This window comes from Heptranchias perlo, chromosome 7 (assembly GCF_035084215.1).
Source record: "Heptranchias perlo isolate sHepPer1 chromosome 7, sHepPer1.hap1, whole genome shotgun sequence".
Taxonomy (NCBI): Eukaryota; Metazoa; Chordata; class Chondrichthyes; order Hexanchiformes; family Hexanchidae; genus Heptranchias; species Heptranchias perlo.
Window position 1 is genome coordinate 8,342,593 of NC_090331.1, and position 26,711 is coordinate 8,369,303.

The 26,711-nt window shown below is 45.3% G+C and overlaps 1 protein-coding gene across 1 annotated transcript in view; it reads left to right on the plus strand.

Moving 5' to 3' along the window:
* Window positions 1-26,711, plus strand: part of nhej1 (nonhomologous end-joining factor 1) — a 261,649-nt gene that overhangs the window by 16,334 nt on the left and 218,604 nt on the right. Inside the window, exons 3-4 of the mRNA XM_067987030.1 lie at window positions 5,084-5,296; window positions 20,830-20,968. Of these exons, the coding sequence (XP_067843131.1) occupies window positions 5,084-5,296; window positions 20,830-20,968 (352 nt within the window). The remainder of the gene's footprint in view (window positions 1-5,083; window positions 5,297-20,829; window positions 20,969-26,711) is intronic.

Below are 26,711 nucleotides of genomic sequence, written 5' to 3' on the forward strand. Positions count from 1 at the left end.
GCAGCCTTGAGGAAGAGTTTATTGAGTGTATTAGGGATGGATTTCTTGAGCAGTATGTAACTGATCCTACAAGGGGGCGGGCAACCTTGGACCTGGTCCTGTGTAATGAGCCAGGATTAATTAATAATGTCCTAGTTAAGGATCCCCTTGGAATGAGTGACCATAACATGGTTACATTCCATATCCAATTAGAGGGTGAGAAGGTTGGCTCTCAAACAAGCGTACTGAGTTTGAATAAAGGAGATTATGATGGTATGAGAGCGGAATTGATTAAAATGGACTGGGAAAATAGATTAAAGGGTAAGACGGTACATGAGCAGTGGTGTTCATTTAAGGAGTTATTTTACAACTTTCAAAAAAAATATATTCCACTGAGGAAAAAAGGGTGTAAAAGAAATGACAGCCATCCGTGGCTAAGTTAAGAAATTAAGGACAGTATCCGACCAAAAACAAGGACATGTAAGGTAGCCAAACTTAGTGGGAGGATAGGAGATTGGGAAGTCTTCAAAAGACAGCAAAAAGTAACGAAAGGATTGATTAAGAAAGGGAAGATAGATTATGAAAATAAATTAGCCAAAAATATAAAAACAGATAGCAAGAGTTTCTACAGTTATATAAAAAGAAAAAGGGTGGCTAAGGCAAACGTAGGTCCCTTAGAGGATGAGACCGGGAAATTAATGGTGGGAAACATGGAGATGGCAAAAATGCTGAACAAATATTTTGTTTCAGTCTTTACGGTAGAGGACACGAAGAATATCCCAACACTGGACAAACAGGGGACTCTACGGGGGGAGGAGCTAAATACGATTAAAATCACTAAGGAATTGGTACTCAGTAAAATAATGGGACTCAAGGCGGATAAATCCCCTGGACCTGATGGCTTACATCCTAGGGTCTTGAGGGAAGTGGCAGTAGGGATTGTGGATGCTTTGGTAATAATTTTCCGAAATTCTCTGGACTCGGCAAAGGTCCCGGCATATTGGAAAACTGCTAATGAAACACCCTTATTTAAAAAGGGTAGTAGGCAGAAGGCTGGAAATTATAGACCAGTTAGCCTAACATCTGTGGTGGGTAATATTTTGGAGTCTATTCTTAAGGAGACAGTAGCAGAACATTTGGATAAACATCATTTTATAGGACAAAGTCAGCATGGCTTTACGAAGGGGAAGTCATGTCTGACAAATTTGCTTGAGTTCTTTGAGGACATAACGTACAGGGTGGATAAAGGGGAACCAGTGGACATAGTGTATTTAGACTTCCAGAAGGCATTCGACAAGGTGCCACATAAAAGATTATTACTCAAGATAAAGAATCACTGGATTGGGGGTAATATTCTGGCATGGGTGGAGGATTGGTTATCTAACAGGAAGCAGAGAGTTGGGATAAATGGTTCATTCTCGGACTGGCAACCAGTAGGCAGTGGTGTTCCGCAGGGGTTGGTGCTGGGCCCCCAGCTCTTTACAATCTATATTAACGATTTGGAGGAGGGGACCGAGTGTAACGTATCAAAGTTTGCAGATGATACAAAGATGGGAGGGAAAGTGGAGAGTGAGGAGGACATAAAAAACCTACAGGGGGAATATAGACAGGCTGGGTGAGTGGGCGGAGATTTGGCAGATGCAATACAATATTGGAAAATGTGAGGTTATGCACTTTGGCAGGAAAAATCAGAGAGCAAGTTATTATCTTAATGGCGAGAAACTGGAAAGTACTGCAGTACAAGGGGATCTGGGGGTCCTACTGCAAGAAAATCAAAAAGTTAGCATGCAGGTGCAGCAGGTGATCAAGAAGGCCAACGGAATGTTGGCTTTTATTGCTCGGGGGATAGAATATAAAAACAGGGAGGTATTGCTGCAGTTATATAAGGTATTGGTGAGACCGCACCTGGAATACTGCATACAGTTTTGGTGTCCATACTTAAGAAAAGACATACTTGCTCTCGAGGCAGTACAAAGAAGGTTCACTCGGTTAATCCCGGGGATGAGGGGGCGGACATATGAGGAGAGGCTGAGTAGATTGGGACTCTACTCATTGGAGTTCAGAAGAATGAGAGGCGATCTTATTGAAACATATAAGATTGTGAAGGGGCTTGATCGGGTGGATGCGGTAAGGATGTTCCCAAGGATGGGTGAAACTAGAACTGGAGGGCATAATCTTAGAATAAGGGGCTGCTCTTTCGAAACTGAGATGAGGAGAAACTTCTTCACTCAGAGGGTAGTAGGTCTGTGGAATTTGCTGCCCCAGGAAGCTGTGGAAGCTACATCATTAAATAAATTTAAAACAGAAATCGACAGTTTCCTCGAAGTAAAGGGAATTAGGGGTTACGGGGAGCAGGCAGGAAATTGGACATGAATTTAAATTTGAGGTTAGGATCAGATCAGCCATGATCTTATTGAATGGTGGAGCAGGCTCGAGGGGCCGATTGGCCTACTCCTGCTCCTATTTCTTATGTTCTTATACTGTAGGCCACCAAATAGTGGGAAGGAGATAGAGGTGAAAATTTGCAGGCAAATTACAGAAAGTTGCAAGAACTATAGAGTAGTGATAATGGGGGACTTCAATTATCCAAATATAGACTGGACAGTAGCAGTGTGAAGAGCAAAGAGGCGGAGGAATTCCTAAAATGTGTTCGAGAACTTTCTGGAACAATGTATTTCCAGCCCAACTATGTGGATCTAGTTCTGGGCAATGAAGTGGGGCAGGTTTCAGTGGGGGAGCATTTGGGGAACAGTGATCATAATATCAGGTTTAGAATAGTTACGGAAAAAGACAAGGAATAATCAAATGTAAAAATACTTAACTGGAGGAGGGCAAATTTCAGTGAGTTTAAAAAGGGATCTTGCCCAGGTGGATTGGAATCAAAAATTGGTGGCAAAACAGTAATAGAACAATGGGAGGCCTTCAAGGAGGAGATGGTTCGGGTACAGAGTAGACACATTCCTATGATGGGGAAAGGAAGGGCATCCAAAACCAGAGCTCCCTGGATGACCAAAGATGTAGATATTAAAATGAAACAAAAAAATGAGGCTTATGAGGAATGCAAGCTTCATAATATAGTAGCGAACCAGGCTGAAAACAGAAAGTACAGAGGAGATTTAAAAAAGGGAATAGGAGGGGCAAAGAGAGAATATGAGTGGATTAGCGGCTAACATAAAAGGGAGCCCAAAGGTCTTTTATAAACATATAAATAGTAAAAGAGTAGTCAAAGGAAAGGTGGGGCCGATTAGGGACGTAAAAGAACATCTTGTGGAGGCAGAGGGCACGACTGAGGTAGTAAATGAATATTTCACATCGGTCTTCATTAGAGAAGAGGATGCTGCCAATGTCGCAGTAAAGGAGGAGGTAGTAGTGATATTGGATGGGATAAAAATAGATAAAGAGAAGGTACTTAAAAGATTGGCAGTACTCAAAGTAGAAAAGTCACTCAGTCCGGATGGGTTGCATCCTAGGTTACTGAGGGAAGTAAGGGTGGAAATTGCGGAGGCTCTGGCCACAATCTTCCAATCCTCCTTAGATATGGGGACGGTGTCGGAGGACTGGAGGATTGCAAGTGTTACACCCCTGTTCAAAAAAGGGGAGAGGGATAAACCCGACAATTACAGGCCAGTCAGCCTAACATAGGTGGTGGGAAAACCTTTAGAGACAATAGTCCAGGACAAATTAATTGCCTCTTGGAAAAGTATGGGTTAATAAATGAAAGTCAGCACGATCTGTTAAAGGCAAATCGTGTTTGACTAACTTGATTGAGTTCTTTAATGAAGTAATGGAGAGGGTTGATGAGGGTAGTGCAGTTGATATTGTGTATATGGACTTTCAAAAGGCGTTTGATAAAGTACTACACAATAGACTTGTTAGCACAATTAAAGCCCATGGGATTAAAGGGACAGTGGCAGCGTGGATACAGAATTGGCTCAGGGACAGAAAGCAGAAGTCCACAGTGGTGTTCCCCAGGGGTCAGTATTAGGACCACTGCTCTTTTTGATATATACTAATGACCTGGACTTGGGAATAGAGGGTAAAGTTTCAAAGTTTGCAGGTGACACAAAACTGGAAAATGTAGTAAACAATGTGGGGGATTGTAACAGATTACGGGAGGACAAAGACTGGTGAAATGAGCAGACACATGGCAGATTAAATTTAACGCAGAAAAGTGTGAAGTGATGCATTTTGGTAGGAAGAATGAGGAGAGGCAATATAAACTAAATGGTACAATTTTGTAGGGGGGTGCAGGAACAGAGACACCTGGGGGTATATGTAGACAAACCTTTGAAGGTGGCAGTACAAAAAAGCAAGAAAGTTGTGCTAAACCTTTATAAAACACTGGTTAGGCCTCACCTGGAGTATTGTGTTCAATTCTGGGCACTGCACTTCAGGAAGGATGTCAAGGCCTTGGAGAGGGTGCAGAGGAGATTTACTAGAATGGTACCAGGGATGAGGGATTTCAGTTATGTGGAGAGACTGGAGAAGCTGGGATTGTTCTCCTTAGAGCACAGAAGGTTAAGAGGAGATTTAATAGAGGTGTTCAAAATCATGAAGGGTTTTGATAAAGTAAATAAGGAGAGACTGTTTCCAGTGGCAGAAGGGTCGGGAGGACACATTTAAGGTGATCGGCAAAAGTGACAGAGGCTACATGAGGAAACTTTTTTTTTTAACTCAGCGAGTTGTAATGACCTGGAATGCTCTGCCTGAAAGGGCGGTGGAAGCAGATTCAATAATAACTTTCAAAAGGGAATTGGATAAATACTTGAAAGGTAAAAATTTGCAGAGCCATGGGGGAAAGAGAGGCGGAGTGGGACTAATTGGGTAGCTCTTTCAAAGAGCCGGCACAGGCACGATGGACCGAATGGCCTTCTCCTCTGCTGTACCTATTATGATACTATGATTATCGCATTGCTGTTTTGTGAGACCGTGGTTGGCTGCCATGGTTCCTACGTTTACAACAGCGACCGTACTTTAAAAAAAAAGTACTTAATTGGCTGTGAAACGCTTTCTGCAAGTCTTTCTTTCTCTGGTTCTGTGGCTGACACTTTTCGCTCGCTTATCACCCTGGCAGATCGTCCTGAATGTAATTCTGTCTTTGCAGGAACTGAACAAGCGTCTGAAGGCCCCGGTGTCTGCGTTCTGCCGGCGCCTGCGCGAAGCGATGGATCCCCTGCTGGGCGGCAGCGTCCACGAACCGCTCCCCGGCCTCTCGTGCGAGCGAGCTCGGGATCTGCTCAAAGTCAGCCTGAGGAGCGAGTTATCCGGGGTCCCTTTCTACTGGGCGTTCCGCTGCACCGAGGCCCCCCTGAGCATGGTACGTACGTCGCCCGCGCACAGCCGGTGCCACTGCTGCTCTTACCGCACTGGAGGGGGATATCTGTGCCAGGCTGATTGGGCCGGGGTGGGGGGGGGAGTGGGAAACGCAAACGGGTTAGGACGCGCTCCTGTCGCCTCAGGGACCTGGATTTGAATGATGGAGGCGGCCGTTCAGCCCTTCCAGCCTGTCCCGCCATTCAATCAGATCAAGGCTGATCTGGACCTCAACTCCATTTACCCACCTTTACTCCATATCCCTTGATACCCTCACCCAACAAAAATCTATCGATCTCAGTCTTAAAAGCTCCAATTGACCCCCAGCATCCACAGCCTTTTGCTGAGAGGAGAGGAGAGGGAGTTCCAGATTTCCACTAACCTTTGTGTGGAAAAAGTGCTTCCTGATTTCCCACCTAAATGGCCTGGCTCTATTTTAAGATTGTGCCCCCTTGTTCTGGAATCCCCCACCAGAGGAAATAGTTTCTCTGTACCTGAGTCAAGGCAGACACCTTGGCTCAGGTACAGAGTCTGGGACTTTTTAATTCAGCATTGTGTCACTCGGGCAGCCGGTCACAGTACAGGTGATATAGAAGTTTGAGGGGTTTGTGATGGAAGTCAGTGCCAAATCACTCGCTCTAACAACGGTGTATGTTTTTAAATGAGACATCAAAACAGGTTACAGAAATATTAAAAGAGAAATAAAAAGGTAAAATCAAAGGATTGAAACGGTTAAATCGACAACTTAAAATGTTTTTGTAAAACTATGTTTACATTTTAAAAAAAAATTATTCCCTTTTTTTCCCCCAAATATTCTGTAACCGCTGTTTTATAACCTGTTTTGATGTTACTATTGAACAAATATACATAAGAAACTCATTTCGGGTTGACATTAACGGCCCCCCGGCAGTATCTGAAGGGCAGGGAGTTCTCCCGGTGTCCTGGCCAACATTCATTCCTCCTTCAACCAACACTCCCAAATAACCTTCACCTCACTGCTGTTTGTAGGATTGTGCAGCGTGGCTGTCTCGTTCTAAAGATGGTGTACGTTCTTAAATGAGACGTCGAAACAGGTTATATATCTTTGGAAAAGGAAGGGAAATAATAATAGTGTGGCTATCTGCAACTAATTCATTGCGTTTGAAGCCGTTTGCGGAGTTCTGAGAGATGTGATGAAGGCTCTATATAAATGCAATTCTCTGTCTGTCCCTGGCCTTTCTGACAGCAAGAAATAAAGCACGAACATAAGCTGCTGTGCCACCATTCACCACTAGGGGGTAGAACAACACCACTTTCGACATTGACGGTGTTTTGAGACTGAGGTGAACTGAATACTGGACCAATGCCCCCCCTGAAGTCCCAAAACAGACAGAATCATCTGTTATGTGAAGCTTATTTATCTATCTAATTTATCCTTTTTTGTTTTTGCACTACTTCACAGTTGAGTTCAGGGGGAGATGAAGTAAAGGTGGGAGGAGGCATTGTGTGGAACGTAAACACACCGGCACAGACCAGTTGGGCCGAATGGCCTGTTTCTTTGCTGTAAGTTTCATGTATTCGATTGCACAGATTTTCAAACCGGAGCGTAGGGTTAGATTCCTAATCCCCGATCCCGGTGGTCCAGGTTTTAGGGTTGGCGCTATTTTAGCGGAGTGAATATTGACCCCACCGTGTCAGCCAATGAGTTGGCGGCGAGGCGGGACTTACGGCAGGACTCACAGCAAACAGTCTATTTTACAGCAAACAAAATCCATTTACTCGGCAAACAGAGTCTATTTAAACAGCGCGCTGCAGCAAACAGTCTATTTACTCAGCGGAGTCTATTTAAACGGAGTCTCTACGAACTTCAGCAAACGGAACTCATGCCCGAAACTACAGGAAAGTCTCCTGATAAAAGCAGGGTTATTTCTCCAGCGAAATGCAGTGAGTGGAGGATAGTTACATATTAAATGCCGGCCTCGCCAGCGACGCCCACATCCCATGAACGAATAATAAAAAAAAAATACACATTATGTGCGTAAAATCAATCCCAGTCATTTACGGTCTCCAGGCGTGATTGACGGGGCATTACCCAATCGTCTCCATTCTGGCCGGGCATAGTGAGCGGTGTCGCTGTATGCAGCCGTATTTTAAAATGCTGGCAGCGACCCATTTATTTTAAAAGAATACCGTTCAGAAGATCTAGACTGGTGTCTTGAATTCTGCATTCTGCACTTATGCTCGTGCGCCAACAAATACATTAAAAAATGTTATTCCCGTTGCCGTAAACCAATGAAAAAAAAAAATCTGATGCAACGATAGTGCTGGTTCCCTTTGGGTAGTCAACACTGGCCGTTGCAAGTTAGGATCCCCCCCCCCCCCCCCCCAACCCCCAGGAAATTTGCAAGTATTAGAGGACCCCCTACCCCACATAGCAAAGCGACTAAAAAGGCTAATGGAATTTTTTTTTAATACGTTCATGAGATGTGGGCGTCGCTGGCGAGGCCGGCATTTATTGCCCATCCCTAATTGCCCCTTGAGAAGGTGGTGGTGAACCGCCTTCTTGAACCGCCGCAGTCCGTGTGGTAAAGGAATGTTGGCCTTTATCTCGAGGGGGCTGGAATACAAAGAGGTGGAAGTTATGTTACAGTTTATATAAAGCTCTGGTCAGACCCCAACTGGAGACTCTGTTCAGTTCTGGGCACCGCACCTCAGGAAGGATATATTGGCCTTGGAGGGGGGGCAGCGCAGATTCACCAGAATGATACTGGGGCTAAAAGGGTTAAATTATGAGGGCAGGTTGTATAGACTAGGCTTGTATTCCCTCGAGTATAGAAGATTAAGGGGTGACCTAATTGAGGCTTAAGATGATTAAGGATTCGATAGGGTAGATAGAGAGAAACTATTTCCTCCAGTTGGGGGAGTCGAGAACAAGGGGGCATAACCTTAAAATTAGAGCTCGGCCGTTCAGGGGTGATGTCAGGAAGCACTTCTTCGCACAAAGGGTAGTGTAAATCTGGAAAACTCTTCCCACAAAAGGCTACAGGTTCACAACTCTCTCCCTGCCAAGGATCCTGCAGCTGCCAAGAAGCCGTGGAACTGGGACCAAAGCCTCTGAAGGGGACCCGTCTGAACCAGCCCGATCAGGCGGGCGGCTGAGGCGGGGTGGGGGGGTGGGGGAAGAGGGGAGGGAAGAGGTTTGAACTGGTGGTGGAGCAGGATTTGGCGGCAGCTCTCTCAAACTCAGCCATCGTTCAAGGCTGCTGTGCAACTCGTCTACCCTCTGCCGCTTTTGGTGTCTCCTGCCCTGAGAGATAATAGCTGCTTTGCCCCGTCGGGCGCTCGTTTTAATTATGTAGCTTGTGATTTTTTTTTTTTCTCCCTCCTCATTCAGAAATGTAGATTTCTTTCATTTTTCACAAACCCAGTGTCGTAGTTTAATTAAATCCAGGCGCCAGATTCATTTAAGTACCTTTTTTTTAAAAAAGAAAATATTTGTTGCTCTCATCTCAGCTGTTTGAACAGTGTCTGTGTGTGGAAATTTCTGAGGCTGAGACCTCTTCTCCTCCCTCTTCCCCGCTCTAAACAGTTCTGGAGCTTAAAATGCCTGGTCTTTCAGTGTTTGATCCCACTATCGTTTCCCCCCACCCATTGAAGTGCAGTAGAACGTCTTTCTACATTGCCTAAGCTGACACTCCAGCGCAGTACTGAGGGAGCACTACACTGTGGGAGGTGCTGTTAAACCGAGGGCCCCGTCTGCCCTCTCAGGTGGAATTAAAAGATCCCACGGCCACTATTTCGAAGAAGAGCAGGGGAGTTCTCCCCGGTGTCCTGGACAATATTTATCTCTAAACCGACATCACTTAAAAAATCATAAATTTTCACATTGTCATTATCACATTGCTGTTTGTGGGCACTTGCTGTGTGCAGATTGTCTGCCGCGATTCCTAATTTACAACAGTGGCTACACTTCAAAATAAAGCACATAATTGAGTGTAAAGGGCTTTGGGATGTCCTCAAGTAGTGAAAGACGCTACATAAATGCGAGTTCATTCGTTCTTTTTAACGTTAAAGGTATCTTGTTTGCTGTTGTGCAATTTATTTATTTGTAAACTACAAATACCTCATCTGACACGCTCTTCCCCCTCCTTCCTGCATCTTCATTGCATCTCCCTATCTCTGTAACCTCCTCCGGCCCAACAACCCTCCGAGATGAAGTGTCATGAACAGGTGCAGAAAACAATCAATAAGGCTAATGGAATGCTGGCCTTTATATCCAGAGGACTGGAGTACAAGGGGGCAGAAGTTATGCTGCAGCTATACAAAACCCTGGTTAGACCGCATGTGGAGTACTGTGAGCAGTTCTGGGCACCGCACCTTCGGAAGGACATATTGGCCTTGGAGGGAGTGCAGCGTAGGTTTACTAGAATGATAGCCGGACTTCAAGGGTTAAGTTACGAGGAGAGATTACACAAATTGGGGTTGTATTCTCTGGAGTTTCGAAGGTTAAGGAGTGATCTGATCGAAGTTTATAAGATTTTAAGGGGAACAGATAGGGTGGATAGAGAGAAACTATTTCCGCTGGTTGGGGATTCTAGGAGTAGGGGGCACAGTCTAAAAATTAGAGCCAGACCTTTCAGGAGCGAGATTAGAAAACATTTCTACACACAAAGGGTGGTAGAAGTTTGGAACTCTCTTCCGCAAATGGCAATTGATACTAGCTCAATTGCTAAATTTAAATCTGAGATAGATAGCTTTTTGGCAACCAAAGGTATTAAGGGATATGGGCCAAAGGCAGGTATATGGAGTTAGATCACAGATCAGCCATGATCTTATCAAATGGCGGAGCAGGCACGAGGGGCTGAATGGCCTACTCCTGTTCCTTTGAGATCTCTGCACCCCCTCCAATTCCGGCCTCTTGTGCATCCCCGATTTTCGTCGCCCCACCATCGGTGGCCGTGCCTTCAGCTGCCTAGGCTCGAAGCTCTGGAATTCCCTCCCTAAACGTCTTCCCTCTCTACCTCTCCTCCTTTAAGACCTCCTTAAAACCTACCTTTTTGACCAAGCTTTTGGTCACCTGTCCTAATATCTTATTATGTGGCTCGGTGCCAAATTTTGTCTTGATAATCGCTCCTGTGAAATGCCTTGGGACGTTTTACGACGTTAAAGGCGCTGTATAAATGCAGGCTGTTGGAATCGAAGAGACGCTCTCCTCCTCCACCTCATTCTTCTCCAGGACCTCAAAACCGTTCATGATTTTGAACACCTCTATCAAATTTCCCCTCTGCTCTAAGGAGAACAACCCCAGCTTCTCCAGTCTCTCCACATTAACTGAAGTCCCTCATCCCTGGTACCATTCTGGTAAATCTCCTCTGCACCCTCTCCAAGGCCTTGACATCCTTCCTAAAGTGTGGTGCCCAGAATTGAACACAATACTCCAGCTGAGGCCTAACCAGTGTTTTATAAAGATGTCGCACAACTTCCTTGCTTTTGTACTCTATGCCTCTATTAATAAAGCCCAGGATCCCATATGCTTTTTTAACAGCCTTCTCAACTTGTCCTGCCACCTTCAAAGATTTGTGTACATACACCCTCTCTGTTCCTGCACTCCCTTTAAAATTGTACCTTTTAGTTTATATTGTCTCTCCTCATTCTTCCTACCAAAATGTATCGCTTCACACTTCTCTGCATTAAATTTCATCTGCTATGTGTTCTGCCCATTTCACCCAGTCTGCCCATGTTCTCCTGAAGTCTGTTACCATCCTCCATATTGTTTGCTACATTTCCGAGTTTTGTGTCATCTGCAAACTTTAAAATTATTCCCTGTATACTCAAGTCCAGATCATTAATATATATCAAAAAGAGCAGTGGTCCCAACACACCGACCCTTGGGGAGCACCACTGTATACTTCCCTCCAGTCTAAAAACAATTGTTCACCACTACTCTCTGCTTTCTGTCCCTTAGCCAATTTTGTATCCATGCTACCACTGCCCCTTTAATCCCGTGGGCTTCAATTTTGGTAACAAGTCTATTATGTGGTACTTTATCAAATGCCTTTTGAAAGTCCATATACACAACATCAACTGCACTACCTTCATCAACCCTCTCCGTTACTACATCAAAGAACTCAATCATGTTAGTCAAACTCGATTTTCCTTCAACAAATCCAAGCTGACTTTCATTTATTAGCCCATACTAACATAAATTCATTTATTAGTCCTACCAATTTTAATTTGTCTCCCTCCTGATAGACTCGCTGGCTCCACCCATGCACTTTCCCCCAGTGATGTCATCAGTATCCCTCTTTAAGCAGATATATTGGGGAGGGGGTTGGGGGGAATTTAGGAACCGTCATGGAAAAACAAACAGGACGTGAGCTAATCCAGTGGGATTGTGTATGTTTTTATAAGGCTTTTTCTGATGGTGACACTCTCACTTTTTAATAACCACATGTATAAATGGGATAAAACACTGAAAGGCAATTACAGAATGTGTTTCTTTTTAACAGAGCGTTAATAATAGTCCTGTTTGAACCCAGAATTAGAACAAGGTGAGGTTTCCACAATTAGCATAAATGGACTAGTCATTGATTTGTTCTAACAGGTTTAGCTGCAGGGGGAATCTGACAGTACGTTACCATCCATCTTCACCTTGGGATGATATGGGGAAAAATACATCCACCTCTTACTATGGTACAGTTGACTGCCAAGTCACTGATCTCTCTGCAGTGATGGTATCTAGAAATGGAGTCTAAAGTGTCAGCTGTGACTCAGTGGATATCGCTCTCGACTCTGAGTCAGAAGGTCGTGGGTTCAAGTCCCCCTCCAGAGATCTGAGCACAAAGTCCAGGCTGACACTCCCAGTTGCCAGTACTGAGGGAGTGCTGCACTGTCGGAGGTGCCGTCTTTCGGATGAGACGTTCAACCCGAGGCTCCGTCCGCCCTCTCGGGTGGATGTAAAAGATCCCACGGCCACTATTTCAAAGAAGAGCAGGGGAGTTCTCCCCGGTGTCCCGGGCCAATATTTATCCCTCAACCAACATCACAAAAAAACAGATTATCTGGTCAATTATCATATTGCTGTTTGTGGGACCTTGCTGTGCGCAAATAGGCTGCCACGTTCCCCACATTTCAACAGTGACTACACTTTAAAAGTACTTAATTGGCTGTAAAGCGCTTTGGGATGTCTTCAGGTCGTGAATTCTCTCTCTCACTCCCTCTCTTCTTTCTCTCCCTCTTCTTTCTCCCTTTTTTTTCCCTCTCTCTCTCTCTCTCTCTCTCTTTCTCTCTCTCTCTTTCTCTCTTTCTCTTTTTTTCTCTTTTTTTCCCTCTCTCTCTTTTTCTCTCTCTCTTTTTCTCTCTCTCTCTCTCTCTCTCTCTCTCTTTCCCCCAACCCTTTCTCTCGTGTCAGGGGTGGTGGGCAGGAGCAAAAATCAGGTTAGGAGTCCGTGGACCCCAGGAAACTTGAGAATAGGCTTGGGCGGCCGAGGGTGGGAGGGAAAGGGGAGGCCTCCTTGCAGGGGCCAGGGGGACGGGGTTGGGGGGGTGGGTTCTAATGCTCCTCCTGGCCCACGGGGAATCCCACAGAAAAGTAATTTTTTTAACTTACCTTGGCCTCTCCTCGACTCCCGCCGTGGATCTGCTGCCGGGGTTGAGGCACCGACGACACCATTGGACTGTGATTTTTCAATGTAACGTAACGAGTTGATGCTAGCTCAGTTGTTAATTTTAAATCTGAGATTGATAGATTTTTTTTTTGTTAACCAATGGTATTTAGGGATATGGAGTTAGGTCGCAGATCAGCCATGATCTCGTTGAATGGCGGAACAGGCTCGAGGGGTCGAATGGCCTCCTCCTGTTCCTAGGCCCCTGGTTACCACTCGCAGGTGGCCCTCCCATGCCAGAGTTAAGGTAAGTAAAGATGGTCGGTAAAGATTTACCCAATCTTTATTGGGTAAATAAAGATGCTTCCCGAAAAGCGTCGGGAATGTGATGCAACATCACCTCCCCTCTCCCTCCCACCATCTCGATCCTAAACCTGTACCATTACTAACTGAATACTTAGGAGAAGAGGAAGCTGCCTCTGTCACAGCAAAGGAGGAAGTTGTAGCAATATTGGATAGGATAAAAATAGATTAAAAAGGTTGGCAGCGCTCAAAGTAGAAAAGTTACCTGGTCCGGATGGGATGCATCCTAGGTTGCTGAGGGTGGAAATTGCGGAGGCTCTGGCCACAATCTTCCAATACTCCTTAGATATGGGGACGGGAGCGCAATGCACTCGGTTATTTTTTTTTCCCTTTTCCTTTCTCTCGTCCGAAGAATAAAGTTTTTTTTTTCCTCTCTCTGCTAAAGTATTTAGGCAGTCCAGGTTCGAGGAACGACGCCAACTTTATGATAAGGAATAACTGGAGGATTGCAAATGTTACACCGCTGTTCAGAAAAAGGGAGAGGGATAAACCCGGCAATTACAGGCCAGTCAGCCTGAAGTCGGTGATGGGGAAATTTTAGAGACATTAATCCGGGACAAAATTAATTGGCACTTGGAAAAATATGGGTTAATAAATGAAAGCCAGCATAGATTTGTTAAAGGAAAATCGTGTTTGACTAACTTAATTGAGTTCTTTGATGAAGTAACTGAGAGGGTTGATGAGGGTAGGGGGTTGATGTGTATACGGATTTTCAAAAGGCGTTTGATAAAGTACCACATAATAGACTTGTTAGCAAAACTGAAGCACATGGGATTAAAGGGACAGCGGCTGCGTAGATACGAAATTGGCTAAGGGACAGAAAGCAGAGAGTAGTGGTGAATGGTTGTTTTTCAGACTGGAGGGAATTATGCATTGGTGTCCCCCCCCTTGGAAGTCTAATTGCTTGTGTGGTAGCATGCTTGCTAGATCATTCACCTGAAAATCCTTTGCGTGCTATTTTAATATGGGCACGGTATTGCAGTATGGTATGGATTAGCGGTCCAGAGGTCGTGAGTTCAAATCTCACCATGGCAAGTTATGAAAGTGAATTCAATAAATTTGGTAATTTATGGGCTGACATGAATGTTGTTTGGTTTGTCGTTAAAAACCCAACTAGTCCTGGCAAGGGAACCTGCCACTCTCCCTATCTGCTCTGGCTTACTCCCGAATCTAGTACCCACACTACAAATAACAACAACTTGCATTTATATAGCGCCTTTAATGTAGTAAAACGCCCCAAGGTGCTTCACAGGAACGATTTTCAAACAAAATTTGACACTGAGCCACATAAGGAGATATTAGGACAGGTGACCAAAAGCTTGGTCAAAGAGGTGGGTTTTAAGGAGCGCTTTGAAGGAGGAGAGAGAGGCGGAGAGGTTTAGGGAAGGAATGCCAGAGCTTAGGGCCGATCAGCTAAAGGCACGGCCGCCAATGGTGGAGCGACGAAAATCGTGGAGGCGCAAGAGGCCACTTCGTTGACTGTTAATGGCTGCCGAGCTGGCCCAGTTGTTCTTTTTTAAAAAAAAATAACAATCCAAAAGCGGAAGGCTCAACGTCGTAGGGCAACTTGGGATGAGCAAGAAATGCAGCCTTGCCAGCGTCGGCCACATCCCGGGAAAACACGGGAACGTTTTTTAAAAGCAAACTGGTGGATAACAGAATTAAATGGCACCCAAAGGAACTGAATCCATCGCTCTACCAGAGACAATGAAATCTCCCTGATAACTTCAGTTGACTTGTGGGACAATATTGCTGTTTACCAGTTACTGCTTTAGGAAAAAAAAGAAAGACTTGCATTTCTACAGTGCCTTTCATGACCTCAGGACGTCCCGAAGCACTTTAGAAGTGTAGTCACTGTTGCAATGTTAAGAAATGCGGCAGCCAATTTGCAATGAGACAATGACCAGATGATCTGTTTTTTAGTGGTGTTGGTTGAGGGATAAATATTGGACAGGACACTGGGGAGAACTCCCCTGCTCTTCAAAATACCGCCATAGGATCCTTTATGTCCACCTGAGAGGGCAGACGGGGCCTCGGATTAACGTCTCATCCGAAAGACAGCACCTCTGACAGTGCAGTACTTCCTCAGTACTGGCACTGGGAGTGTCAGCCCTAGATTACGTGCTCGTTTCTCTGGAGTGGGGACTCGAACCCACGACCTCCTGGTTCAGAGGCGAGAGTGCTGCTCACTGAGCCACGGCTGACGCCGTTAGCCAACATTGACGGGTGATCGATGGTAAAGCATTAACCTTTGGCGACGTCCGTGAGCAGAGGCGTGCTGGTTGTTTTTTGAGCCCACACTCGTGTGGTCACTCCTGCAGCTTTGTGGGCCGGGGGGGGTACCTCACCACATCTAACACAAAGATCGCAGCCAATGTTGGCTTTCGACGAGCCCTTGACTGAAGTGACCAAACACTGAAAAATGTGAAACTTCACGTGGTTTGATTCTGAGACGCTTTTATAAACCTCAAGTTATTTGCTGCAGAAAACCTCTCAATTCTTCCTTCTGGTACTGATCGGCAGGCCGTGTGTGGTGAGGCTGCACCTCACTACATATTTGTATATTTTTGAAGAGCGTGTTTGTGGATGATTTCATGTTACAATGTCTGAAGATGATTCCGGTTCTCCTCAGTTCTTTGGAAAGTTCTGACTCTCTCTCATGCGCTGGCACGGATTATACTGCACCAACAAGACTGACTGAGCGATATTTTCTCTTCTTCTCCTCCTCCTCCCTTCACATCCTTTTGAAGACACCGATCTGTGCTGGGATGCAATCAGCACAGGCACCAGCTGCCCTCTGGTGAATCATCAGTAGGCTATTCGACCATGGGAAACATCACAGCCGGACTTGTCCTCGCTGGACCTCCACACAGGAACAGTTTCCAGCAGGAGTCGATTCATCCCAACAAGAACAGCCTCGCCAGCCAATTCCCTCCCCTTCCCCCTCCACCCCCCCAACCCCTGACACCCGTTCTATCTCAGTAGCACTGAGGCCAAGTACAGCAACCATACCCTCCCCCCTAGTTGAGGTCAGCACAGTCCAAAGACGGAACCTACAACCGTTCTGGACTGTGCGGCTCATTTCGACACGAGCCAGTGTGTTTCATCAGCTGAACTGATGCAGGGAGAGGAGAGGACACAACGATGTGTTCTGGAGATTGTGTTCGTCACCCTTCGTGATAAAGAACCGCCATTTCAAACACTCCAGCGTATAACAGTCCATCACCAAAAGAATGAAGGGTGAGGTTAGGATGGTTGTTAGAACGGAAATATATCGGCCGTTCCTTCATCGTCGCTGGGTCAAAATCCTGGAACTCCCTCCCTAACAGCACTGTGGGAGAACCGTCACCACACGGACCGCAGCGGTTCAAGAATGCGGCTCGCCACCACCTTCTCGAGGGGCAACGAGGGATGGGCAATAAACGCCGGCCTCGCTAGCGACGGCCACATGGCAAAAATGAATTAAAAAAAATAAAATGCCCTACTTGAAGCAGAATTCGTAACAGCTTTTAAAAGGGAAGCGGATAAATATTTGAGAAAGAAAAGCTTAAAAAGGTTACCTGGGAAAAGTGGACAGCTCTTTCAGAGGGCCAGAACTGGCCCGATGGGGCGAATGGCCTCTCTTTATGCTCTTAAGATTCTGTGGCTCCATATCCGTATTAATGAGCAACAGGCAGGATGTACAGGTAGCTTTGAACCGTTCTTCACCAGCAATACATCATGGAACCAACCAGGGAATAGACTATTTTAGGTCTTGTATTGTGTAATGTGATCGGGTTAATTAGTAATCTCATAGTAAAGGATCCTCTGTGGAAGAGTGATCATAATATGATAGAATTTCACATTGAGTTTGAGAGTGACATACTTAAGCCTGAAAGTAGAGTCTTAAACTTAAATGAAGCCAATTACATATGTATGAGGGGCGAGTTGGCTAAGGTAGATTGGGAAATTAGATTAAAAGATATGACGGTAGAAAAGCAGTGGCAGACATTTAAAGAAATATTTCAGAATTCTTAATGAATATACATTCCATTGAGAAATAAAAACTCCACGGGAAAAGCGAGCCATCCGTGGCTAACTAAACAAGTTAAGGATAGTGTTAGATTAAAAGAAGAGGCGTATAATATTGCGAAGAATAGTAGTAAGCCTGAGGATTGGGAGAGTTTTAGAAACCAGCAAAGGATGACCAGAAAATTGATAAGGGAGAAAATAGAATATGAGAGTAAACTAGCGAGAAATATAAAAACAGATTGTAAGAGCTTCTACAAGTATGTAAAAAAGAAGAGAGTAGCAAAAGTAAACGTTGGTCCCTTAGAGGCTGGGACAGGAGAAATTAGAATCATAGAATCATAGAAGTTTACAACATGGAAACAGGCCCTTCGGCCCAACATGTCCATGTCGCCCAGTTTATACCACTAAGCTAGTCCCAATTGCCTGCACTTGGCCCATATCCCTCTATACCCATCTTACCCATGTAACTGTCCAAATGCTTTTTAAAAGACAAAATTGTACCCGCCTCTACTACTGCCTCTGGCAGCTCGTTCCAGACACTCACCACCCTTTGAGTGAAAAAATTGCCCCTCTGGACCCTTTTGTATCTCTCCCCTCTCACCTTAAACCTATGTCCCCTCGTTATAGACTCCCCCACCTTTGGGAAAAGATTTTGACTATCCACCTTATCTATGCCCCTCATTATTTTATAGACTTCTGTAAGATCACCCCTAAACCTCCTACTCTCCAGGGAAAAAAGTCTCAGTCTATCCAACCTCTCCCTATAAGTCCCGGTAGCATCCTAGTAAATCTTTTCTGCACTCTTTCTAGTTTAATAATATCCTTTCTATAATAGGGTGACCAGAACTGTACACAGTATTCCAAGTGTGGCCTTACTAATGTCTTGTACAACTTCAACAAGACATCCCAACTCCTGTATTCAATGTTCTGACCAATGAAACCAAGCATGCTGAATGCCTTCTTCACCACCCTATCCACTTGTGACTCCACTTTCAAGGAGCTATGAACCTGTACTCCTAGATCTCTTTGTTCTATAACTCTCCCCAACGCCCTACCATTAACGGAGTAGGTCCTGGCCCGATTCGATCTACCAAAATGCATCACCTCACATTTATCTAAATTAAACTCCATCTGCCATTCATCGGCCCACTGGCCCAATTTATCAAAATCCCGTTGCAATCCTAGATAACCTTCTTCACTGTCCACAATGCCACCAATCTTGGTGTCATCTGCAAACTTACTAACCATGCCTCCTAAATTCTCATCCAAATCATTAATATAATTAACAAATAACAGCGGACCCAGCACCGATCCCTGAGGCACACCGCTGGTCACGGGCCTCCAGTTTGAAAAACAATCCTCTACAACCACCCTCTGTCTTCTGTCGTCAATCCAATTTTGTATCCAATTGGCTACCTCACCTTGGATCCCGTGAGATTTAACCTTATGTAACAACCTACCATGCGGTACCTTGTCAAAGGCTTTGCTAAAGTCCATGTCGACCACGTCTACTGCACAGCCCTCATCTATCTTCTTGGTTACCCCTTCAAAAAACTCAATCAAATTCGTGAGACATGATTTTCCACTCACAAAACCATGCTGACTGTTCCTAATCAGTCCCTGCCTCTCCAAATGCCTGTAGATCCTGTCTCTCAGAATACCCTCTAACAACTTACCCACTACAGATGTCAGGCTCACCGGTCTGTAGTTCCCAGGCTTTTCCCTGCCGCCCTTCTTGAACAAAGGCACAACATTTGCTACCCTCCAATCTTCAGGCACCTCACCTGTAGCTGTAGATGGGGAATAAGGAAATGGCAGAGATGTTAAACCGATATTTTGTATCTGTCTGTAGAAGACACAATAGGAAACGAAAAACAGTGGGGAACCAAGGGGCAAATGAGAGTGAGGAACTTAAAACAATTAATATCACTGGAGACAAACTAATGGGACTAAAAGCCAACAAATCCCCTGGACCTGATGGCCTACATCCAAGGGTTCTAAAAGAGGTGGCTGCAGAGATAGTGGACGCATTGGCTTGATCTTCCAAAATTCCCTCGATTCAAGAACGGTCCCAGCAGATTGGGAGATAGCAAATGTAACACTGCTCTTCTAGAAAGGAGGCAGAGAGAAAACAGGGAACTACAGGTTAGTTAGCCTGACACCAGTCGTTGGGAAAATGCTGGAATCCATTATTAAGGAAGTGGTAACAGGGCACTTAGAAAATCAAAATATGATTAGGCAGAGTCAGCATGATTTTATGAAAGGGAAATCACGTTTGACAAATTTATTAGAGTTCTTTGAGGGTATAACTAGCAGGGTGCCGTACATAAATGGTTGTTACACAAGGTAGGGGCTCATGGGGTTGGGGCTAATATATTAGCATGGATAGAGGATTGGTTAACGGACAGAAAACAGAGAGTAGGGATAAACTGGTCATTTTCAGATTAGCAGGCTGTAACTAGTGGAGTGCCACAAGGATCAGTGCTTGGGCCTCAGCTATTTACAATGTATTTTAATGACTTAGATGAAGGGACCGAGTGTAATGTATCCAAGTTTGCTGACTATACAAAGGTACGTGGGAACGTAAGCTGTGAGGAGGAGATAAAGAGTCTGAAAAGGGATATAGACAGGTTAAGTGAGTGGGCAAGAAGGTGGCAGATGGAGTATAATTTGGGGAAATGTGAGGTTATTCACTGGTGGGAAGAATAGAAAAACAGAATATTTTTTAAATGGTGAGAAACTATTAAATGTTGGTGTTCAGAGAGATCTCGGTGTCCTCGTACAAGAAACACAGAAAGTTAGCATGCAGGTACAACAAGCAATTACGAAGGCAAATGGCATGTTGGCGTTTATTGCAAGGGTGTTGGAGTACAAGAGTAAGCAAGTGTTACTACAATTGTACAGGGCTTTGGTGAGACCACACCTGTAGTACTAAGTACAGTTTTGGTCTCCTTATCTAAGGAAAGATATACTTGCCTTAGAGGCGGTGCAACGAAGGTTGACTAGATTAATTCCTGGGATGAGAGGGTTGTCCTATGAGGAGAGATTAAGTAGAATGGGCCTAAACTCTCTGGAGTTTAGAAGAATGAGAGGTGATCTCATTGAAACATATAGGATTCTGAGAGGGCTTGATGGGGTAGATGCTGCGAGGTTGTTTCCCCTGGCTGGCGAGTCTAGAACTAGGGGGCATAGTCTCAGGATAAAGGGTCAGCCATTTAAGACTGAGATGAGGAGGCATTTCTTCACTCAGAGGGTTGTGAATCTTTGGAATTCTCTACCTCAGAGGGCTGTGGATGCTGAGTCATTGGTATGTTCAAGACTGAGATAGATAGATTTTTGGACTTGAGGAATCAAGGGATACGGGGATCTTGCAGGAAAGTGGAGTTGAGGCCAAATGACAGCCATGATCTTATTGAATGGCGGAGCAGGCTCGAGGTGCCGTATGGCCTACTCCTGCTCCTATTTCTTATGTTCTTATGTTCAGCACGAGCATCGTTACACCACGTTGGGCTACTAGGTGCCAGATAACTTGTAACACGCATAACGTTAGGTGACGTAACCAATCTCTTGTCATCCGTAGGTGTCTCATCACATGACCTGCCCGTTGCTGAATATGATGCAGGCCCTGCACAGACAGACTCGGGACCTGATGCTGCTCTTGGAGAGGAAAGACGCAGAGATTCTCGACTATAAGGAAAACGGTGCCACGCTTAGTAGAGGTGAGGATTTCGTGCTAATCAGTAACAAAACGTCTGCATTTCACACACTGAATAAATAAAGTTAGAGTCGGAGAGTCAGAAAGAAAAAAAGAACTTGCTTTTATATAATGCCTTTCGTGACTTCTGGACGTCCCAAAGCGCTTTACAGCCAGTGAAATACTTTTGAAGTGTAGTCACTGTTGTAATTTAAGAAACGCGGCAGCCAATTTGCGCACAGCAAGGTCCCACAAACAGCAATGCGATAAATGACCAGATCATCTGTTTTTAGTGATGTTGGTTGAGGGATAAATATTGGCCCTGGGCACCTGGGGAAAACTCCCCTGCTCCTCTTCGAAATAGTGGCCATGGGATCTTTTACCCGAGAGGGCAGACGGGGCCTCGTTTTAACGTCTCATCCGAGAGACGGCACTCCCGACAGTGCAGCACTCCCTCAGTGTTGCACTGCAGTGTTGGCTTAGATTTTGCGCTCGAGTTCCTGGAGTGGGACTTCAACCCACGACCTTCTGACTCAAAGGCAAGAGTGCTGCCCACTGAGCCATGGCTAACACTCATGACAGGCATGAGAAGAGAAGAGGATGTCGGGCCCCATTAGAAATTTGCATCGGGACGTCCCAAAGCAGCCAATTTACGCACAGCAATCAGCAATGTGATAAGTGACCTGTTAATTTCCTTTTGGTAGTGTTGGTTGGGGGGATAAATGTTGACTGGGATATTGGGAATGCTCTCCTGTTCTTCTTCAAATAGTACCATGGGATCTTTAAAACCCACCCAAACGGGCAGATGGGGCCTCAGTTTAATGTCTCATCCAAAAGAAGGCACATCCAATGATGCAGTACGCGCTTTGTACTGCGCATTGAAGGGTCTGCCTAGATGTGCTCCAGATCGAGAGTGAGGCTTGAACCCATGACCTTCTGACTTAAGAGACCAGAGTGCTATCACTGAGCCAAGCTGGCAATCAAGTTGACTCGTTAAACTTGTTCCATCCCAGGTACCGTCGCTGCGGACCGGCTCCCTCCGTTATCCTCGTTTCCCACAGCCGTGCAGAATAGGAAATTGCCGGGATTGATCTCCGGGCTGTGCAGAGTTAGCTGACCTCAGACAGGGCAGCAGCAGAGGTGGTACGGTTGGCTTCAGTGGGCTACAGCAGGGAGCACAGTTGGCTCTTGTTTGCCAACAAGTGGGCTGTGCTGGTAGTGCGAGTGGATGTCAGCTGAGGATAGGATAGCTGTGACCCCCACCCCCGTGCTTGAATAGCATCTTGATACTCGCTGCTTTGGCTCCGGCATTTTGTGTCAGCCGTGGCTCAGTGGGTAGCACTCTAGCCTCTGAGCCAGAAGGTCGTGGGTTCAAGTCCCGCTCCAGAGACTTGAGCACACAATCCAGGCAGACACTCCCAGTGCCAGTACTGCACCGTCGGAGGTGCTGTCTTTCGGATGAGATGTTAAACCAAGGCCCTGCCTGGCCCCTCAGGTGGATGTAAAAGATCCCAAGGCACTATTTCGAAGAAGAGCGTGGGAGTTCTCCTTGGTGTCCTGGCTAATATTTACCCCTCAACCAACATCACTTAAAAAAACAGATTATCCAGTCATTATCTCATTGCTATTTGTGGGAGCTTGCTGTGTGTAAATTGGCTGCCATGTTTTCTACATTACAACAGTGATTTACATTTCAAAAGTACTTCATTGGTTGTAAAGCACTTTGGGACGTCCTGAGGTCGTGAAAGGCGCTAAAGAAACGCAAGTCTTATGAAAGAGAAATGACTTGGTACTAGAGCGCTGGCAGAGCCCAGCATGAGTCAGCACATCCAGTAAGAGAGAAGAGAAAATTGGGCTGGGGGGGACAGGCTGGTATTCCTCCGTTGCTTTTAGCACTTAGAGCGATGATTTTTAAAGGAAGAACTAATTCATTCCTGACCAAAATAGTTTATCCTTTCCTGCACTCTCTGCCGCTTTTCGAATGCATCAATATTCCTTAGACTAATGTAACATCCTGGCATGGTCTCCTAATGTATAATGCAGAGTCGCTGCCTCACCCTTAAATGTTTACTGTAATCATCTGCAATGTGCCACGGTGGAATCTTTTATAAATTGCTGTGTGGCAAGAATAAAAAGGTTTGGGGAGGCAAACTTAATCTGCTTTCATTGCATTGGTCCCTCAATGCATTGGTCCCTCAGTGCATTGGTCCCTCAATGTATTGTCTCAAAATCCTAAGCAAGTGCCATAGAAACTGGGGTGAGGGACCAAGGCGTATAGACCAGGATGTCACCAAGAGTTTCCTCACAGATTAAGGCTAATTATCTATGGTGCTCGAGTGTAGGAGAATTGCCCAAATGCTGTTATGATGGCAGTGATAGTGTCGTCACAAAGGAAGCAGATCCATAGCTGCTCATCCCTTCAGTAGAAATGACCCGTGATGAGTAAGGGGGATCTCTGAGTACAGGCTTGGATGCAGCTGAAGACCAGGTTTTAATATTCTATCCTTCACTACCTGGCTATCCCGTTTATGACCGAGTGCTGCTGTGTACCCAACCTTGTATATTTTTTTAAAAAAATCAGCCGTACAGTTCTGGGTTGTTTTTAACATTAAAAAATTCTCATCTTTGTTTTCAAATCCCTCTACGACCTCGTCCCTCCCTATCTCTGTAACCTCCTCCAGCCCTACAGCTCTCCGAGATCTCTGTGCTCCTCCAATTCTGGCCTCTTGCGCATCTCCGATTTTCTTCGCTCCACCATTGGCGGCCGTGCCTTCAGCTGCCTGGGCCCTAACCTCTGGAATCACCTCCCTAAACCTCTCTACCTCTCTCTCTTCTTTTAAGATGCTTCTTCAACCTACCTCTCTGACCAAGCTTTTTGACCTTGTGTGGCTTTTTGACCTTGTGTGGCTCAGTGTCAAATTTTGTTTGATAATTTCTCCTGTGAAGCGCCTTGGGACGTTTTACTACGTTAAAGGTGCTATATAAATGCAGGTTGTTGTTGAGTACCGAGACCTCTTGAGTGGGCATTCTCCACCCTCATAACCCACATGCAACAGTGTCTCTGTGGTTAGAAACTGGGTCAAATATTCCTGGCATCTGATGACTCAGTGTTGACATATCAGCAGTTTAGCCAAGTCTTCAAGTGGTGTTTTCTTAATTGAATTTTTGCGAAGACATAACACAAAACTGACTAAACACAGCCATTGCCGCAACCCAAGGATGATGCTGTTTATTCAGCATGAAGGATCCGCGCAAATGATGAATTTTTATACCTGGTCTGAGAAATTTAATAGAGGTGTTCAAAATTTACGAAGGGTTTTTGATAAGAGTAAATAAAGAGAAACTGTTTCCACTGGCAGGAGGGTCGGTAACCAGAGGACACGGATTTAAGATAATTGGCAAAAGAACCAGGGGGGAGATGAGGAGAAATGATTTTATGCAGATAGTTTTTATGATCTGGAATGCACTGCCTGAAAGTAGGTGGAAACAGATTCAGCAGTAACTTACACGAGGGAATTGGATAAATACTTGAAAAGGAAAATTTTTAAGGCTATGGGGAAAGAGCAAGGGAGTGGGACTAATTGGATAGCTCTTTCAAAGAGTTGGCACAGGCACAATGAGCCGAATGGCCTCTTTCTGTGCTGTAAGATTCTATGATTTATAAATTAATAGGATGAAAGTCTCTCGGACAGATGTGAGGGAGGTGAGTTTGGTTAAATCTCAACCCATATCCCAGTCGGCAGGGTCAGTCGCACCGAATTAGCCCGGCATTCTTCACTGGCAATAAATTGGCAGTCTCTCTCGGAGAGGCCACAGAATGGTCGGTGTGATAATGAAAGATATTGCACTGGTGCAATCATAGAATGATACAGCACTGAAGGAGGCTCTTTGAAGGAGCTATCCAATTAGCCCCACTCCCCTGCTCTTTCCCCACAAATGTTTCCCCTTCAAGTATTTATCCAATTCCCTTTTGAAAGTTATTATTGAATCTGCTTCCACCGCCCTTTCAGGCTGTGCATTCCAGATCCTAACATCTTGCTGCATAAGAAATGTTTTCCTCATGTCGCCTGGATCTTCTGTCAATTACCTTAAATCTGTGTCTCCTGGTTACTGACCCTTCTGCCAGTGGAAACAGTTTCTCCTTATTTACTCTACCAAAATCCTTCATGATTTTGAACAGCTCTTTTAAATCTCCTCTTAACCTTCTCTGCTCTAACGAGAACAACCCCAGTTTCTGTAGTCTCTCCACGTAACTGAAGTCTTTACCATTCCAGTAAATCTCCTCTGCACCCTCTCTAAGGCCTTGACATCCTTCCTAAAGTGCGGTGCCGAGAATTGAACACAATACTCCAGCTGGGGCCTAACCAGTATTTTACAAAGGTTTAGCGTAACTTCCTTGCATTTGTACTCTGTCTCTATTTACATAGAATTACATAGAACGTACAGCACAGAAACAGGCCATTCGGCCCAACAGGACCATGCAGTTGTTTATACTCCACACCACCATCACCCTTCTTCATCTCACCCTGTCAGCATATCCTTCTATTCCTTTCTCCCTCGTGTGTTTATCTAGCTTCCCCTTAAATGTGTCTGTTATTCGCCTCAACTACTCCTTGTGGTAGCAAGTTCCACATTCTAACCACTCTCTGGGTAAAGAAGTTTCTCCTGAATTCCATATTAGGTTTATTAGTGACTATCTTTTATTTATGGGCCCTAGTTCTGGTCTCCCCCGCAAGTGGAAACGTCTCTACATCTGTCCTATCAAACCCTTTCATAATCTTAAAGGCCTCTATCAGGTCACCCCTCAGCCTTCTCTTTTCTAGAGAACCCTGCTCAACCTTTCCTGATAGGTATAATCTCTCAGTTCTGGTATCATCCTAGTAAATCTTCTCCACTGCCTCCAAATCCTTTTTATAATATGAAGACCAGAACTGCTCACAGTACACCAAGTGTGGTCTAACCAAGGTTCTTTACAGGTTTAACATAACAGCTCTGCTTTTCAATTCTGTCCCTCTATGATTAAAGCCAAGAATCCCATATGCCTTTTTAACAGCCTTCTCAACTTATCCTGCCACCTTCAAAGACTTGTTCACGTACACCCCCAGGTCTCTCTGTTCCTGCTCCCCCTTTAAAATTGGACCATTTACAATAGGTAAATGTTGCCATGGGGACTGTTGTTCCGAGAATTTAAAAATTCTCATCCTTGTTTTCAAATCCCTCCATGGCCTCGCCCCTCCCGATCTCTGTAACCTCCTCCAGCCCTACAACCCTGCGAGATCTCCCCGCTCCTCCAATTCTGGCCTCTTGCGCATCCCCGATTTTTTTTTTGCTCCACCATTGGTGGCCGTGCCTTCAGCTGTCTAGGCTCTAAGCTCTGGAATTCCGCCCCCCCTCTCCTCCTCGCCCCCCCCCCCCAAAACCTCTCCGCCTCTCCACCTCCCTCTCCTCCTTTTAAGATGCTCCTTAAACCCTACGTCTTTGATCAAGGTTTTGGTCACCTGTCCTAATATCTCCTTATGTGGCTCGGTGATTAAATTTTGTTTGACAGTCGCTCCCGTGAAGCACCTTGGGAAATTTTACTACGTTAAAGGCGCTATATAAACGTAAGTTGCCGGTTGACATGCTGTCAAGACATGCTGTTGGGGCAGTGTCGAGCGAATATTACTCTGTGCATAACCTGCGATTGGCTCAACGCCGACACTGGCTGACCCAAGGTGGGAAGAAAATGTTCAGTCCCTCAGTGCTGACCCCCTCACCTTTAGAGATTC